This window comes from Dufourea novaeangliae, unplaced genomic scaffold (genome assembly GCF_001272555.1).
Source record: "Dufourea novaeangliae isolate 0120121106 unplaced genomic scaffold, ASM127255v1 scaffold124, whole genome shotgun sequence".
Classification (NCBI taxonomy): Eukaryota; Metazoa; Arthropoda; class Insecta; order Hymenoptera; family Halictidae; genus Dufourea; species Dufourea novaeangliae.
In genome coordinates, this window is record NW_015374010.1 from 2,363,553 (window position 1) to 2,383,843 (window position 20,291).

Genomic DNA, 20,291 nt, shown 5'->3' on the forward strand with positions numbered 1-20,291 from the left:
AAGATTCTTCAAATCAAACTGATCACTGTCCACGAAATAAAAAATAACAAAAACTAATGATACTTTACGTATCGTTCGTTAAATCTTAACTTCTCGATAATAAACAAGTTATAACGTATTTAAAAGATAATATTAATTAAGGAAATATTAAATTTAAAATAATTCAGTATGGTGTTTAGGAGACTCGAATATAACGACATTGATCGAAGACGGAGCAAATGGGTGTGGGAATTCGACTCACTTGTAAACGTACGGACCGACTTCCTGGAATCTCAGCTTGCTCTCCTTTCCGGTTAGGTACTCCTCTGAATTGGTCACGTTGAAAAGAAAAACCTTCAGGTAGAGTTCGACGTCCGGTTTTCGCCACATCTCGAAAATCTCGCCGCCCGGGGTGAAGATCACTTTCAGCCTGAACAATAGCTCGTACGGTTGGAAGACCAAGAGTATGCAGCCGGTTGCCAGGCCGATCGACCCCAAAGTCATCAGCATAAAAATACCTGTGTGTTTCAAAAATAAAAGGCGCGACTTAATATTCCAGCCGACAAAGTTCGAACAGCCTATAAAATAGGCCATTTCGCCGCGTGTTTCCGTCACGTCTAAAAGTTATTGCTAAAAGACGCGAATTGAAAAAAAAACTGTTTGACCAATCAGCAAGAAAAATTTTTATTCGACCCGTTCGTGAGAACGTTTTGCAACCAGCGACCGCAACGAGACATTTCTCGTGCGATAATTCGAACAATACATTTTTTCGTCCATTTAGGGTAAAACTAAACAATACATCCCACTTTTAAAGAAAACGCGATAAAAATGATATTTTTCCGTAAGTTATCGTTTTATCTTTCTAATTATAGTCACTTTTAATTTCTGTTCGCAGTTACTATTTAAATATGATCGAAACGTAACTAAATGTAACAGAAAATAAATATTCTTTTGTTAACCTTAGGTAGGGCATTTGGTAATACAGTAACTCGGGTAAAATATCTGTCATATGACGAAACGCTCCTATATAACTAAGTCACTATTATTTTTAATGAGATATTATAAAGTTCTGAACAAAATAGACAAACAATAGAATTAGGGACAAAAGTAGAAGGATACTTAATAAAGTGAACAAAGTTGCATTTATTTAGTACTCACCGCGAATTGGTTATAAGAAAAAAAAGAAATTTTTGCATATTTTCCAAAGAAATGTAATAATAACTGAACACTTGAATAATCGAAGCGAATATAGAATTTTGAGTTTAGATTGCTTCTTGGTATACCTACACGGTCAAGAGACTCTTTTGGCTAGTTTTGTGTTCTTCTTTTGCAAATTTTCTTACAAAATAGTACAGTTTTTAATTCTTACAAAATGTAGTACTTAATCTAGATACGGATTAGCACAGTCTTCTTTCGTTACCGGAAACGTGGCGCTCGGCGCGGATTCGCGAATACACGGGCGTTTAATCGAGCGATTCGAAGGTGTCTCACGTAGATAGATCCTTGCCGAGTGTTATAACGATCGCCGTAATTCGAATCGGAGTAACGAGCTATTCAAACAGCTCTACCATCGAAATTCATAAAACTCGGCATACTTTTGCATTTGTGCAGGAATACATAAAATCTATTAAAGTAAACATTTTCAGGGGTATTTAATAATCCATGCAATTGTGTTTTTACGGAATGGAATATTTAATATGTTTCAGCCATTTTGATGTGGCTTTCTTATTTCTTTAATCTTCTTATCTTCTTTTAATTTTCCACGCGGTACACTATTTTGCTGTGATCATTATCTCATAGGAGAAATAAAATTTTATAGGTTCTTTGACGTAGTTTTTGATTCAATCGCTGGTAATTAACGAATTGCCCATTAAATATGCTCATTCCCGAGGCATTTACGTGTTCGCGCGTAATCGTTGGAATCCTTGATGGAATAAATTTATCGCGACAAGCAGCCAGCATATCGCGGAAATTTGCGGATTGTTATTTATCGAGTCAGTGGAAAAGAATCGTGTAAAAGCCTTGGATCGCCTTTGAGATTAGGAACGAAGGACTTTTCCGTTGCGATCTACATAATTCTATATACTAGTACCTTAGCGCGACTGATTTCATTCCTTTGTCGTTAACATTTCTCTATCGATACAGAAGCTCGATTCCATCAGGACTGATAAGATCGTTTTAGACATTTTTTCACAGTGTTTTGTTACGCAAGACTAGAATAACGTATCGAGTAATCAATTGTTTCGTATCAAACGTGGCAATGCTTTAGTACATTTTTTAAATTTTCACTGGAAATGAAGTTTTTTCTTTCACCACCCGATCCAAAGAACTATTTGTTTCTTTTTTCAGGGAATCGTTGGCAAATTTACACATTTCACTTCATGTATAAGATTGTGCTGTAAAAAATGGAAAATATTTCCATGAGTAACAGATGATGAGAAGAGAAAATTCAGAATACGGTTTTTTCATTATCTGCACATTCCAATGATCTAATTAAACAATAGCGATTGATAGTTAACGATGTCGAATGTCAACGTTATATGCTTTTTTGTTCCGATAAAACATTGATACTGACCGGTAGATTATGATGAAAGGAGCAAAAAAACAGTTTATGATATGCATATTGCCAATAAAAAGTGGAGTTGCTCTTTAGAATGTCGCGTGATTTTCTTGTGCAGAAATCGCTTTTATGGATATTACTGTTTTCAGTATAATACAGTCACTGTTGCATGAATTATTGTCGATTATCCGAAACCAAACAATTCCAATCTCGAACGTCAATTTTATTTATTTTAGAAGAAAAAATAACTTATAAGAAATCTTTGTGACTTTCAGTCTGGAACGATCAGTCTTAATTAAGATTATTTCTGACTTTGAAATATGTTATCAAGGTCACCCTTCCGAGTAACCTTCAAAAAGTTTAAACCGCCGATCATTGGTTATTGACAAGTTATTAACAAAGAAAGATTGAAAAATTGTACGGTAATTTTCCCAGAAATCTGAATTTGTGTATGTATTATAAAAATACTCTTCAAAGCATTGTACTAGTCTGAGTTAGTTAGAGCTAGTAACCTTTCGAAGATTATTCGGGAGGTTGATCTTGATAACATACATACTATGTCAAGGTCAGGGTTACTGGGTGTGGGTGCTTTTCGGAAGTTTATCCCTGTGCTACTCCAGTGATATGCATCTTCATTCTCGATGACCTTCCGTCATTTTTACGAAAAAAAAGGTTGAAGTATGTTCTGAATTCAAATGATGCTACAATTTTATTCCAACAAAATGGTGGATTACTTACTGCTTTACCGAATGCATTACTGAATAATTGTAAGTAATTGATAAGTAATTGATAAGTAATCGATAAAAAATCGATAAGTATTCGTTCAGTAATTGATAAGTATTCCTTCAGTAATCGATAAATATTCGTTCGGTAATCGATGAATATTCGTTCGGTAATTGATAAGTATTCCTTCAGTAATCGATAAATATTCGTTCGGTAATTGATAAATAATCGCTAAAGAATCGGTAAGTATTTATTCAGTAATCAATAAATATTCGTTCGGTAATCGATGATTATTCGTTCGGTAATCGATAAGTAATCGATAATACAGTTTCAAAAACGTCGAAGAATAGAAAAGTGAACGTGTACTTGAAAAGCGAGATTGACCAACGGAATTTCACGGTTCATCGCTTCATTCAGATCTCCGCGGGCTGTTTCTATTCAGTTCCCGCGCCTTTTTCCCACCGGTGCGATTCGCAAGGTGAATTTTCATTCGGCACGTGCCACGTAATTGTAGCCTCCTCCGTTGCTTGCCTGCAACACGTTGCACGCCCACACTGATTCATCGAGACACGGCCGAACGTATAACCGACTCTGCTTTGGTAACCGTTAAGTAATCTGACCGTAAATCATGCGGCATACCGATGCGTCACGGAAATGTAACCGCAGATAATCGAATCCCGCGGCGGAAAACAGAAATTCTATAACAAATTAACAGAGAAAAAGAAACAACAACAAAAACAGAGAAGCTCGATCATGATCCAGAACGATCCACAGCAGATTAACATCGCGCGATTATAATCGATTTACGTCGTTTGACGGATCTCTTCTCGCTTTACGATGAATCTCGGAAAATGCTAAATGAATTGCGCTTTTCATGATCGCGGAACCTGTTATCATCTCGTTTGCGTCAATTTGGCATATTAATGTTGCGCAATTTTACGTCCCCTACACGTGTTTCGTCGGACGACGGTGCTGCATAAGCGAGAAATTTATGAAATGGGACACACGAGAATACAGAAAAAAAAAAACGTTCTAACGATGAAATAATAATGCATTGTCGATAGTCTGCCTGGTTAATATCATCATCGATCTTGGGTAAGGACAACAAGATGTCGTTGGTTTGGTTTTGCAAGAGTTCTCGAAGAGTATATTGTTCGAATGGTACACGGAGTATGTTTTTGATGTCAGCGTCACAAGAATCAGAGATTATTTCCGAACATTCCCGTCGACGGACATTATGCCTTGATAGGCAGAGATGCTAATATCCCAAACCGGGATTCACGATTGACAAACCAGCCGGGCCGTGCACGTTTCGCAGAAGCGGTCGTTTTGCTCTCGACTATTGCACGATTGCTGGCAGTGCGGCACGATGATGTGGTAATAATTTTCCGACGGTAATCGGGACGCGACTGCGAATGCACTATCCAATAGAAAGTGCATATTTGCCATCCGTCGTTATATTTTATATCCGTGAAATCGCGACTCCTTTATGGATGTGTTGGACTCGTGAATTGCCAGCCTCCGTACGTGTACACGGAAGAGGAAATTACCAAATACTCTACGTGAAAACAATGTACGATTTATTGGCGTTTCGTAATGCATCCAGAATATTGGTTGGTCCTTAGAGGATTGTCGAAGATTAAACGGGCAGCCTATCAACGGATTATTCATGGACTAAGCTCGTGTGTAACCTAAATTGAACGTTCCAAGTTAGATGTGACTTCGTGAATTTGGAACTTTTATTCTGTGTAAATGATCAAATGTTTTTTTTAAGGATTAAAAATTCTTTGTAGGGAACAAATGTGTGGGAAGAAATTCATTTATTTTGATATTGATGTTACGAGTAATCAATAGATCAATGATTTGCAGTCAGAGATAAGAAAATTTAATACGTACTAATTAAAATTTACAAGGATTTTAAATGTCACTGTTGAAATATTAATCATTTTCATTCATCAATCTGTAACCAAACATGAAGCATTCGATAAACCTCAAATATGGGTGACACGTATATTGAAAAGAAGCTGGATTATTTAAATACTGTTAGAAAATTTTGCAACAACCTCTATTATCTGAACGCATCAATTTTCGACGATTTATGACTTGAAAAGTAAAATAAGGTGTGTCTGACTACGAACGGCCTTTTTCACTGTGGCAGTTAACGTCTTAGAGGGGATTCTCGTGTAACGGGTCCAAAAAATAAAAAGATTCTTTTTACATAAATCAGACACAACATTTTATAAACATAAAGAAGTTACAGCATATTTAATGTATCACGCCAAAGTTCGAAAGGGCCAACGATACAACTTTAAACACATTGTTCTCGAAACCATGTTTTCGAAATTGGCGTTCAAGATGATTTAAAAACTAATCGACCGATCACTTTCGAACTAAGCTCAGTCCATTCGTTATATAATTCTCCAGGTATTATACCTTTAACTTTTATTTTACTTTCAATTTATAATACTTTTTCAAACAATACAAACACAACTTATCTGCCAAAAAAAAAATTTTTTTCTTCTAAGCGCTATAACCTTTCAAATTTTTCATATTTTTCTTTCAAAATAGGCACATTCCCAGCGTAAGCTATCCAGCTTTCAGAAAATTTCATGGCTTTTGCATTCCGATGACTGTTAAAGATGTTACATTACAGGCCAACGAAGGTTACACCTTCAAAGAGGCTTACAATTCTTGCATAATATGCAATAAACAATAAGCAGAATGGAAAGCAAAAAAAATGTTTTTCTATAACTTATGCATTGCTTCTTATATTGCAAGATCGTTTACCCTCAAATCATCAATAGTTTTCTTTAAAAAAAATCGGAAAAATCGCTTTTAGAGCTGTTACACGAGAATTTCCCCTTAATGGGTCAATACGGCACCATTACACGCTGATAACGCATATCTATTAAGCGTGTACGCGTCTCAGGCGTCGGTCAACCGACGCTCGTACGTTCAACCGCGTGCAATTTACCGCCATTTTGTGGATTGGTGGTGGAGCAGGGGGGAAATGACGGCTCCAGTCGTCGTCGCGTTGCCACAGCACGCGCGACACGCACAGCTCCGCGGCTTTGTCCAGCGTTCCGTTTGGTGGTTTATGGATTTTTTAAATGCCGCTGGCCGCCGCATGAAATTACGCAACGTAAATAAATCCAGAGGTACGGCACGCGCGCGAGCGCACGAGTGAGCGCACGCGAAGCCGTTTGCATAACCCCTCCGAAGCGCGTCGCGGCCTTTTAAGAGGCGAGGGCGACCATTCGCGGAATGTCATTCTGAATCCTGACTACTGTCTGGCTGGATAATAACGACACACGGAAGTAGGGATGAACCGATCCAAGTAAATAGAAGTAAATAATCGATACAAAGTGTTTTTAGTATCGATACTTTCGGTTGCGATATACAGGGTAAACCACGAATCGGGATGAGTAGAGATTACTCTTGCAAAAAATTGAATGTGACCTTGAAAAATCGTGAGAAAAAAGAGTTGACAAAAAATTTGCTATAATCACGTTAAAGCCCTCTTGAAACCATGCTATACCTCGTCGTCAATTCTTAGAAATTTTTGAATTTTTTTGTAATTAATGTACAAATAGGGAGTGAAGGTGATTCTTCGTGAAAAGAAGATTAAGATTTATGAATAGGAAGATTTGTTTTAAAATTGCCGAACTTATTGATATTTCAAATTTTTTAATTTGTTTCTAAATGATTCATGAGCAGAGAAAAGAGTGCGATTCCTAGTGAAAAGAGGATTTTTTCAGAATTATCAAATGTCGTAGCTTCTTAAAAATTTTCAAATTCGAATGGCTTCTAAAGGCTTTATGAATTTATATGGCGTCTTATTGAATGATTAAAATCTAGCTACTATTGGGATTCAAATATATGTTGACTGATTTACACAAAGAGTATTGACCTGAGGTAACCTGATATTTTCAGGTGCAAAGTCATATAAAGACTAGTTGAGAATCTAATCTTGAACCAGAGTCTATTTTAATTGATTATATTAAATCGCTGCACGTTAAGTTTTTTCTATCAATTAATCTTCAGAAGGTTGTAAGGTCTTTTCAGATCTTGTGCACGTACCTAATTAGTATAATTCCTGGAAAAACTGTTACACTTTTTTTCGACTCATCGATTAGTTTCTTGCTTTCTTATTTCTTGGGGCTATCTTCCGAAGAAGGATTTTTTACTATGTTTTCTTTACAACTTTTTTTTTACACTTTATATTAGAAGAATTCTTTGCAAGAAATCTTGCTCTATCCTATGATGAGATCAGTTTTCTTTACATTATTCTACTGTAGAGTAAACAATTTCTATAGTTATAGCGATAAGCGTATTACTTTTAATCCACATTCAGCAAATGCCAGTCTTTGCCCCAATGCCAGCTTTGACCCACTTCATATTTCAACTGCAGCGATAAAAAAAAACACTCTGTGAAATCTGAGAAATTTATGGAAAAACATTGAAATATATCAAACATTCTAGGAATTAGTTTTCAAGTGTGTAGAAAAAGATATCGAAATGAGTCAAAATTAACCTGGTATCATTCTACCACGCAGTTCTTTAACGGTCGGGAGTTTATGTAATATGAACCACTTTCAAATAACTATCTAGTGACCTGAACGACGGTGTCGTTTCACACGTTTTTAGACAATCCTGTTCCTTTCCCCGATAACAATTTATCTTAAGAGCCCATTGTCGAATACCGGGCACAGAAAACAATTCATCTGAAACTAGAGTAACTTGGTTTGAACTTCATTTAACAATCCCCTTAACGCTGCAGGAGCCGAACAAGGTGTACTTAAAATACTATCGAAAGTGCTATGGCAGGAGTTATCAACCAGAACCGGAATATGCAAGGTGTATTTTCATGTGCAACAGGATGACCGTGAAATTATAGAATATCGTCACTACTATAAGCACCGTGCGCTTATCTTTACACGTAATAACGTCCTGTTAGTGTTTCGAAATTTCCGTGTAATTTAAGTCCACGAAATTAAACTTTCCTTTTCACGTTCCTTCCTAATCACCAAACTATGGATACTTATGTACATATAGACTTTTATAAACTGACATACAGTATCTGAAATTAATTATTAACATAATTAAACATATTGAGTTCGCTAGATATTTTTTTCAGAGTTCTTAAGGTTTTTTTGAACTTTTTGCTGCAATAATAAAGGGATCACAATAGTACATTGTCACTAATTCTGAGAAATTCTAGGTTAACCAAATTAAATTTGTAACATTTCAACTTCAACACATATGTCTAAATTCACAATATGTACCTATTTAAAAATGCGCTGTGATACATTGTTAGATCTTTGGCCAGTATTTCAGAAATCCAGGGATCGATGCCTGCTTATGGATCACGCACACTTATTTTTATACATTTTTAAAATACATTATATACAGACTAAGGATGTCATGCAATTATAGAATTTACGATTGTCTAAAACTCAGTGTATCAAAATGTTTAATATAGTTTCATTTCATTTGAAATCTCATAGAACTCTTAGAGGAAATAATTTTTATTTCAATTCAATTCGTGAAGCTCCACAGTCTAATCATAGTCTCCAATTATTCGCATGCAATAACGAATAAATTCCCGATGCATTCGAATCTATGCATACCCTGTTTGTGAGTTTCAGCCAGCCAATCGTGTATAGTTTAAATTCATACAATCTACAGGATTCGATTGAGAAAATTCTCTTATTTATTATCCCCTGTCTCCATTCACTTTTCATTTGAAACCAGCCGACAAATTAGGTAAAGATGGGCGTCCAAGCAATCGACTGGCGTATTTTGTTTCGTCAGCGGACTCAAACGCGCGACAAACAAACTTGGGTAAAGGGGTTGGAGTAATAAAAATTTCCCACGGTATTGTGTTAGACTGGAATTTCAATGGGTGTATCAAATGCCACCGATGAAAGATCAAATTACGAAGTTTCACTTTGGCATTCTGAAACGTGTACCATGTTTATGTCCGTCTTGCACAAGTGCGACGCGAACCTGTCGCCGATGGTGATTAAAATGGCAATGCTTTGGGCACAAGCCGTTTCTAATCATTCGGAATCTGCAACGACTTAACGAGATCTATGGATCTGTATCTAGTAGATATGCACATGATTTTTCAGAGTGACAATAAATGGAAGAGCGCAGAATAAAAAAAAGTGAATCAAAGTTGACAGGTTTACATAAAATTTTTTCTTGTTTCACATTTAAAATTCTGAGACGTATTCTACAGTGGATAAAAAGTACCTGCACGCATCCATTTTATGAAAATAATTTTCCAGATTTTTACATTTTGACGTGAAAATTTTAATAATATTGTTCTATTTTCATTGTAGTAACATTTTAAATAATATGTATATTGGTTATCATATTCAGGTCACATTTTGGTATTATAGTAGTATATCTAACTAAAAATGATTTATATGAATTATAGAATATGATTAAAAATTTGGTACCTCGAGGTAACGAGTCACCCGGTATACAACGTATATGGTACCCATGAATTGTAATTGGTAATAGAGACTACCGATAGCAGTGGACATTTTAACGTTCAGATCGGCAACCATAGCGTGACCTTTTAGTCGGCCAATTTTATTGATACGCAAGTTTAAATTTGACTTTCTAATCACGATTCTAAATACCGTTTTTCTTTACCCCTTCTCCTTTTTTTCACTTACGGTGAATATATTGCCTTGTGCAGGTACCGCTCACTGTTTCAGATATATCCTAATCACCGTGTTTCGCCGTGCTCTCCGTACAGTTCTTATGTGTGTCAGATTTTTATCTCGCATGATTGGTACATATATGGGCGGATAAGTATCGAAAATGAGGAACTTACAATGATTTAAGTCACGATTTAATTAATGGATTTATGTCATTTCGGACTCTGTTCTTCACGAGATAATCATCTTAAATACCAGAAAGCTTTCTAGGCTATTTCCAAAAATTAAGTTATTTAGAACATCAATGAATAATTCATTACTTTCTATTAAATTTAAGATTTGTTTCTAAGAAAATCAAAAAGTTCCGCCAGTTCAATGATATCCCTCCTTCGTCTTCAACGCCCAACACAATTGTGCTAAGAAAAAGGCGGGAAAAATCTTGAATTCACGTTACGTTAACCCTCCATAGCTCCATGTGACTTTGAAGTCACATACCGGTATATCACTATTTTTTCGGACTAATTTAATTCTTTACCCGTATGTAGCGCACACATCGTGTTCCATAATCTCTCTTTGGTAATCGATAGGATTCTTTCTAGCGATTGTTAACTCTATCTTGAGATATTGGAGTAATAATGAAATCTTTGAAAATTGTAAATTTATAGTTAATTTATATTCCAAGGTTGATATTTCTTGGTTTCATGTTACATAAATTTTATATAGTCATGAGAATCATTCTGTTTATGGAAGATCAATATTTATGAGGAATATCAATGGTTAATACCCTTTTATAAGTATATATATGACAGATCGGATTAGATATAATTCCTCGATAATACATCTTTGTTTGCAGTGTGCAAATGAAATATTTATTACGACCCTATGTGGCCTTACTGACAACGAGTTCCTCCTTTGTTTTAATATGACGTTAGCTCGATTTTGGTCAAAAGTGTCTGGAAATTTCTGACATACCGTTTCTGCCTCTTTTCGGCAGGTGAACCGATTACGACCGATACAACCCAGTTTGTTTTCGGTACCGATGTCAATATTATCACTGCGTAGGAAAAATCGCCCCGTCGGATGATATACATCATTCTGCACGGTTTCCCTTTTGCCAACTGACAAAATTAATGTGATTGTTTTAGGCATTTTTTTTAATACTAATGATGGATGTGATTAGCTCGGTGTAAATATTTAACGTATATTTTTAGAATGTACCCACAGAGACGAAAGTGAAATAAACCGTCTTCACGTTTCTATTTTATTTGCAATTTATCATGTCGGAAATATGTAAACGAGTTTAATTAGACACGTAGGAATTTAAGCGACTGAAAATATGGCAATAATGTCTGGCCACTGTCGAAGAGTTATGAACAGTCCATGCATATGTAAATAAAAATTCCATTTATCATATCATACATAAAGTAACATGATTGTTTACACGTGTAAAAATCGTGAACAATTATCGGAGAGTCAGGAAGTTATATCGAGGTATTCGGGACACTTCTATTAATAGTTCATCGTCTGATTTTGATGAAGTGACTCGTGTTAAATATTAACAAAAAAATGTATGCTAATTCATTCTACCGGTGTATCGAACCGTCGAATAAAGACGTACCTGTTACGAATAACCGGCATACGCTATGAATTCGGAATGCAAATCTACTGGCTATTTCTGATGGTCGTAAGCTATTTATGTACAAGATACTTTTGTTTTGCTTTTTCTTTTCTTCGTTGTAGATATGAATATATTTCGCGGCCGCGAAATTCATCGTTGAATGAACTCTGCTTTTACGATATATACATTGAGGCGAAAGAACAATTTGGATAGACCTATTGGGCTAAATAAACAACAATATACAAATAAAATAAACAATAATTAAATGGTAGTAATAATAGAAATGCTTAAGTTTCACAACAGTTGTTAAATTAAATAATAATGATTGTCAAATATCTTCGATGGAGACCTAAAGACATAATTAAAAACTGTTTATGACATACACATGTATATGGAAAATTTTCATTCATTGGGTTGGCCACAAAGTAATCTCATATTTCTGCAATAGATGATGCTTTTTTGTTTCTCAATACAAAGCATTGCTCCTAACTAATAAAATATACGCATGCCTGTTCTGAAAGCTGACACTTCAACACATCGTTTAAAAAAACAAACCATCACGATTGCGTTAAATTTTCTTGAATTGACCTTGTTCTGAAAATGAGTGTCGAGAAAGTGTACTTCCGAGCAATTATTCATTTTTACTTCCTAAAAGAGAGGAAAACGGTAGAAACAACAGGCAATAATTTTCTGTAAACGTAGAAATAAAAAAGAATAAGTACTCGAAAGTACACGTTTTCGTCGTTCATTTTCGAAACAAGGCCATTTCGAGAAAGTTCAATGCAGCCGTAATGATTTTCTTTTCAAACGACTCGTTGAAGTGTCAACTTTCAGAATACGTATACAGTTTACTGATTAAGAACAGTCCTTCGAAAAATTAAAAAAAAAGGCATCACTTTTGGTCACCTTTTTAGCCAACCCAATATTTTTAGAGTGAATACTGTTTAAAACTTGGAGAGTCAGTGCACACATTTCAATATTGTGAACTATAGTGTGTCACTACATTTCTTATCATGCCAGGCACCATCAAAGTGCATCCCATTAAAAGCAATGTTGTTATTTAAATATCAGGACAGTAAATGTTCATCCTGTTTACATTGAGACAATTTATTCGAGTCTTTACATTCTCATGCACATGGATCCGTTACTCAGTAATCTCCAGTCGTTAGTTTTGCCAACGATATCTCCCTAGGAATAATTCACCGGAAAACACGTTTAATGCCGAAAACAAAAAAAGATTTAATTAACACGGTCACCAGCACACGGCTGAAGTCCTTTTTTTACGCAATGGCAACAGTATTCAGACAAGCTCAAAATTGATCAGGGTACTTATCATTAAGGACCTGGTATCTCACACGCCCTAACCAAATTTTTTTGTTTGTTTATTCAACGACCTGTCGTGGAGATTAATTTTTAATCGCTGATGAATAATTACGTCACTTAACGCCGGTAGCCAGCGTGTTCGTAAACGTGTGTCAAGTACACGAAGAATAAAAATGGTCCTATGAGTATATGAGCAGCGATAAAACTGGTTTGCAATGTGTTGAGTGTCTGATAAATTATGAACAGGAACGTAATGCGCGACGCGCTGATTACAAATGCTTGAGTCTTAATTTATATTGTTAAAATAGCCGGTTCATGGCATTGGACAAAGACGGAAGCCTTTTTCATATTCGAGGATTTCATGGCGGTCTCCGGCTCGCTATCCAACGCGTGTGTCCAGGAAGGATAATGATTATTAGCATGAACTACGCGAGCCGCGTTTTTATTGCTTCATTGAAACCTTCATAAGGGGGGCGACGAAGCGTATTCTTCTTACTTTTTCCTTTGTTCTCGCTGGAATGGTATCGTAATTGCTTTGTTGATCTCAATCGTAATATTTTCGACAAATACAACCGTCCAGGAGGAATTGACACGTACAGTATCGTTCAAAAGTTTTGAGGTAGGTAATGAAAATCGTAAAAAAGGTCAAGTAGAGAATTTTGTATGGCAATAATATATTCCTATCAAATTTTCGTCTTATCAAAATGATAACCTTTAGGTTTAATAATTTTCAAACAAATTTTGGCAGTTCTAGTTATTAATTTCTTAAAATGTTCTTTATATAAATTTTATGCTTTAAGATATTCTCAGAGTTGTATACGACACACAGGACACACAAATGACAGAACACGTATTCAGGAAGAATTCGACAAAATAAAGAATTATTATTGAGAATGGAAATAAATAGGCTAGTTGCTTTCTATTTCAAAACCAAAGTCAATGTAATTTTATTCAATGAAAGACTGAAACACTTTATCCAACTGGCTCGAGAAGTTTTATGTAATTTCAACTAAAAAAGGTGTTGATAATTTAGATTAACACACGTGTGTATAATATTATACAAGTGCATTGATGTAGTTCTGCAACATTCCGAGAATTTTGTATTAATTATCGAATGTTTTTATACTTTAAGCGGAAAAAAACTTCTAATTAGTATTATTTCCTTTACATAATTCAATGTGTTATCGTCGAGACATAAGTATGATTTCCTAGATTGTATGACTTTGTAACGAATGCAATGAATGTGATCGGATTGAATGGCATTGATGGTGTATACAAATATAATAAGATAAAGCATTTCTTTTATCGGGATCTAGTTGCACAAGTTCAACTATTTAATTGTGGATAAATATAGATCATTTAACGGTGGAAATAGGACACAGATATTTAGCATTTTTCACGTGTTAAATGTATGTACATATGTAATCTATTTATGCATTTATTGATATTATATTCGTAAACGACGCAGACAACATTGACATTTGCCATGGGAACAAATCAGACAGCGATACCACATTATAAAATGAATTTGTTGATAAATTGATTGACTGAAACATAGTACTCATCGAATGGACGCAATTGGATTTTTTCATATCTTGTATTTTTTGAGATATCAAGGTAACCTTGAGTTTTTGAAGGTCAATCAATTTCTTTCTCCTAGACTTTATTCCAGGTCGTTTAATTCGTCTTATTATCGGCCACAACACAGCACTAACAAAAATACTTATTGTCCTTGAAAAAACCTAATGTTTCTCTTGATATCTTAGAAAATGTAAGATATAAAAATATCAAATTGCATCCACTTCATGAGTCCCTTCAGATTCACTTGAAACGTTTTTTGATACAACGAATAAGTAATGAGTTATTTTAGATAATACTTCTTATTGACTCACCCTGTATAATCGGACTACATGACTATAATGAAACTATACAGGGTACTTCGAACCACAAAGATTGATCCCTCTCATTCGATGGTTCGAGACATCATTTTAAATTCAATGGTATGAAAGTGAAGCAAAAAGCATCATCGATGTAATAACAATCGCAAGTTTGCATAATGCAAGAAGGACCGCGAAGCATCTAGCACTCTCCGTAATATGCATCGTGTTTCTGTCTTCTCGCGAAACTTGCACGTAACATTATCAGATCCAACGTTTCGATCAATTTTTGCGCAGTAACTGGAGCGGTGTTTACGAATCATTGCCGGATGCAAGTAGGAAGCGATTATTCCTCGTGTTTAGGCATCGAAGGTGGTCGAAACGCGAGCAACCGTGTCGAATTTCCTTTCCTTATTGTGTAACACGCGGTGAAATGAATTAATTGGTATGTAATAATGCATTCGTATTTTCATTAAATTTCTCGTATCGTTAAACAATTACGTAATGTCGTTATAAAGTCTTAGATCATACAGTTTCGATGATATTCATTTTTCTACATTCGTTGGATAAGTGTTCCACATTCAACCACGTGTTTTTATTGGAATATAGAAGTTTTATGTAATTACGATCGACGGTGTTACAGCGAAACCAGTTTATCCTGAGAATTTTGTTGCGTGAGAGGCGAAGTTGTTTATTTAGGTAAATTAACATTGACATTGATACGCGATGGAGAGGTGGGAAAGGTTAGAAGTGATTTCGATTCAACAATTGTTTGAATGACATTCTATCTGATTGATCTTGTTATCTGTTATTCGAGGCTAATGAACGTTGATAGGTGAACGGTTCTCCGATTGAGGATTGTTTTAACAATTTTAAATGACAATTTTGACTGGGTAAATGGCAATTTGGTAGTATTGTTATGAGCTAGATCAAATTTTTTTCCGGAGTAGGTAACTAATTCAGAATAGACTATTTTGGTTATTATGTCGAGTCATGAATTGACTATTGATCTTATCCTAATAAGAGTGTATCCTAATAAAATTGCCAATAGCATTGTAATTGTTAATTGTTATGAGCATTGTACGTTGAGGGTAAATTATACGCGTCGCGATTTGTGAATAACGAGAGCAATGAATAAATTAGCTAGAAAAAGTTAATACTGGCGAATAGTACAAAGATCAATGAAAATCTCGTGGAGATAATAAATGTGGATAACTAATTCTTCGGATTACTCGTGGAAAGTAATCTGAAAACAATTTCGAAGTGGATATAATACTCAATAATAAGTAAAACAAATGTTTACATTCATCAGGAAGTTACCTACAAAATGTAGTGAAATTAAAAACTTAACACTTCACCGATCGTGCAGCTACCAATGTTTTAAGCATGTTAGGTATTATCCAAATAAAGAAGTTGAAAAATAATCATTTAGATAATATATTACCTTACCTCGTATGTCAAATTATTTGTTATTTTATTTCAGTCAAGTAACAGAAACACAAAATAAAATTAATTTTCGTTATATAAAATATTTGACATAATTCATTATTTCAAATGATTATTTGTTATTTTATTTCAAATAAAATGTGCCCAACCCTGGTTTCAGGTGCCTTTCACTTTAAAGCTACAGGTATCAAACTAACATCAAATAGAAATAAGTACTTCACATTAAATCTTATTCCAGCACATTTAGATTATAAACCTGTCAAATTTCGCATTCATACACACTAGTATCAAAAGTTCTGTCAAACAGTGCTCTCGAATGAAATATTTTACATTAAACCAGATCGTTGCACATTTGAATTATAACACGTGTTACGATTCACATCAATATCCCACCCAACTAGTAAATATTTAATAAAATCCTCATTCTATTTCAGGAACTTCAAAAAACACGTCGAGTTCCCCACTAATATAAACACAGGCCTCGAAATACGTCCCCCAAGTGGCCCTCATCGCCTAATTCGTAACAATAAATCATCGAACCCGAATAAAATCCACACCAAAAAAGGGCACTAAATCCCCATTTAACGTCTACTATCGTTACTCTATAAAACTGGCGTTCGCAACTGAATATAAAGTCGCTGAACTACTCACTCTTTGGCCATCTCGGGCTGATGGGCGAATGCACAGCGTTCGGTAGTGCCGCATTAAAGAAACGGTTCACGACCACCGACGACTTTCTCCTGATTGTGTTAGTCCTTCGTGCGATTGTCATCTCCTCGGACTCGCTCGAGTCGCTTTGATTCTGATTCACATTTACGGTCGAGTAACGCCGGCCGGCGAAACGGTTCCAGATCATCACGAAGTCCTTCATCTTTCGGCCACTTCACTCGAACCGCGACTCGGTTCGACCGACAGATAGATGGAACCCGAAAAAAAGTGTCTTGGGCAACAACCCCACTTGCGCTATAGGTATAACGCTCGCGAGCCACGGGTACGGGACACGCGTGGCGGGAATTCACTCAGGTGTTACTTCAGCGTTGCGCAAAGAAAAGAAGAAGAAGGAAAAAGAAAACGAAATGTTAGCAGACCAGAGACAGAGACAGTCTCCTGCAAGAATCACGCGAAACGTAACCTGGTGGTCGATTACTCCCAGGTCTGGTCTCTGAAGGGAGAAACGGAGTTCAGGTAGGACACAATGTTCGTTCGGCGGTCCATGCACTCGAACCTATTCGGAAATTTCAACTAACCGAACGATCTTTAGTACTATACGAAATTCTAGGTCATCAACATATCCTGACACTTTTCGTCGACACACCGTTCGATAGACCCGTAGTTCTATTTCTCGTCGATTTACGAAATTTCTTATTTTTCCAAAAAAAGAAACGATAATGTCCGATATGCACGAAACAGACTTGCTCCACGATGATGTTGTCTTCGATAGGATTAACGATTTTCTATCACGTTCAGTTGTAGAAATGCAAGACCGCTCGGTTAACGCGTGACACGTTCAACGGAACACTTTCCTCTCTCGGTGCGTACCGCGTGCGCTTCTGTGCAAAAGTGATGAAAACGCGGGTCGGTGGAAGTTCAAAAATTATGTTAGAGTCATTGCAGCCTGCCACCTCTCTCCCCACACCATCGGTCGGTTCACCTCGCCGATCCTCGACGGTTGCACGTGGATCGTTGGCCAATCGGCGAGCGGGACCGGTGTCCCCACTATCGCGAACAGGACGGGACAGATCAGTGTTCTTTGAAGGAGGTGCACCGTGTACAGTAACAATTGCAGTGCCCCGCTCGATGCCGGCACGATCAAAGGTCAATGGAATAGATGGAGTAGGATGTTGCTTGCAATCTTGGGGGATGAACCGCGGCTTCTTGGGACGTCGGTGTTTCATGTATTGCTGTCGGTAGAAGATTTACGAGCTGTCTGATCAAAGGCAATTGTGTGTTCCGTTCTGATCCCAGCGAAGTGACAATTAATTGTTCCTTATTTGTTTACTCGTAACTCTTCAGGGTAGTCTAACTTGGTATTTTGGATTTTAAGGTTTGGATGTCAATATTTTGGATTTCCAAGGGTATATTTTATGTTTAAATGTTTTTTGTGGAAGATGGAAATTAACGAACGCTGATTCTAACGAAGTGTCAATAAATTGTCTCTTATTTGTTTACTCGTAACTCTTGAGGGAATTGTAACTAGGTAATTTGGATTCGAGGGTTTGGATGGCAATATTTTGGATTTCTACTTTTTAGATACCCAATTATCGTGAGTCAAAATGAATAAGTCAGTTTCAATAATCAAATGAGAATTTCAATTGTCAGAATGAAATGATGGTTCTGTATAATGAGTCGATATATATGCAAACAAATGTTCAAATATTACTTGTGGAAAGTTACTTGTACGTGTTACATTCCTCTATGTACAAATAGGTCAGGTCAAATCGTGGTTAATAAATAGTACAATAAGTTTCTGTCCGTCTATACTACAGTCGGAAATTTTATCTTGTACACTGTTACTTTTAGATACTTTATATTTGTATTTTTCGTTTCATCAAAGACCACATCGGAGTGTAAGTGTTCTTATTATTCTTAAATAGTAGAGTCTAGTTAGATAATGTATTTTCAAGTTCCGAATTCTTTCCCAGGAAACACATCTATGTATTTCCGAAGAGTTACTTTCACTATTAATGTTCAGAATATTTTAATTCATTGATTGTAACGGTTAAATTAACTTTCTATTATTAGTAGGCAGTCGGAAATTTTACTTTCCTGTAATCTGCTTCGTGAAACGGATACTTATTTAGTATATTATTTTTATATCTATATCCTTTAGTATACAAAAATATAACTAAATTTCCCTGAACAACTGAATAAATGTTGAACTAATTTTTTAATTGAAAAAGTTACCGAATAAATACAACTAACAACTAAATTTTTCCTTAAACTTTTCTTATCCATCTAAAGTTCTACATTTCTCCTTAAAACTATATCGACATTTAATAAAATGATCTATGTACAACACAAAGAAACGAATTACATGTCTATGAAGATAAAAAGTAATCCTTCGATACAACTCTACATTTTCGACTTTCATAGTGTCTTCAATTTAACCTCATCTCTTAATCAAATGAATTATTACAGTTTCACTCTTCGTTCTAAAGCTCAAAAAAACCAAGATTATATTATCCCACAACCTCCATGACAAATTGCCCTTCTGTTCACAAGCATGCAAGTATCGTCATTGAATTACATGTAATTCACTTATCCTTTCGACCAAGGACAATTCAACTCCACCCTATCGTCCGATGCGTTTATGCGGTTTTTTACGGTAGCACAGTGCATGTCAAGGTAAAAATGTTCACATCGAAGTTGCGTGTTCCCCGTGAATTAAACCCGGTCGCTTGAATGCCGACAGGTCTGTATGTACTTCCCCCCTTTCGAGAAAAAAGAAATGTCTGATCGTCAGGTGTTTCGCCGGAACTTCCCCGATTTTTTTCTTTCTTTCCGCTGGACACGTTCAAATATGAAATTTGACGACGTCACATTGGCCCGCGTCAGTTTTCCCGAAGAAATACAATTTTTCGTTGATTCATTGAGGAAATTTTCCCGGTAGGCAGGTAAACGCGTCGCTCGTGTTTTACGTGGATCCTCGAATTGTTGTTCCCCGTCTCGTTGTTGACATGACATCATGCACACTCACTCCCGCGGCGAAACGCGTAAGCGATCTTCCGCTGAATAATAAATACGTACATACATATATCGTCACGCCCGACCAATTCTGTTTTCTTCCTTATGATCCAGTTACGTAGACAGCCAAGAGACGTATTCATCAACGTGTCAATGGCGGCGAGAGGAACGCCCATTCCGATCCTATGCGCTCTCGACGAACGATTTGTTTACCACGATTATGGAATACCCGCGGAGAATTAAGTGTCCAGTCCCCAGGTGACATCTCCGATACCCGAACCGTGTAACTGCTATCGAAATAAAAATTATGATTTATAATTTCGTCGAAATCCGTAGAAACAGTTCGTTTCTGCCCTACAACTTAGCTTCGTTAGGTTAATACCTGCACGTGGTGTGCAAATAAAGTT

The 20,291-nt window shown here is 36.1% G+C and overlaps 1 protein-coding gene across 1 annotated transcript in view; it reads right to left on the reverse strand.

Annotated features, from left to right (window-relative positions):
- The window catches only part of LOC107188361 (scavenger receptor class B member 1-like), a 30,182-nt gene extending 13,111 nt beyond the window's left edge, over positions 1 to 17,071 (reverse strand). Inside the window, exons 1-2 of the mRNA XM_015576637.1 lie at positions 16,852 to 17,071; positions 242 to 497 (exon numbers count right to left, since the gene is read on the reverse strand). Coding sequence (XP_015432123.1) covers positions 242 to 497; positions 16,852 to 17,071 — 476 coding nt within the window. The remainder of the gene's footprint in view (positions 1 to 241; positions 498 to 16,851) is intronic.
- Positions 17,072 to 20,291: the final 3,220 nt, after the last annotated feature.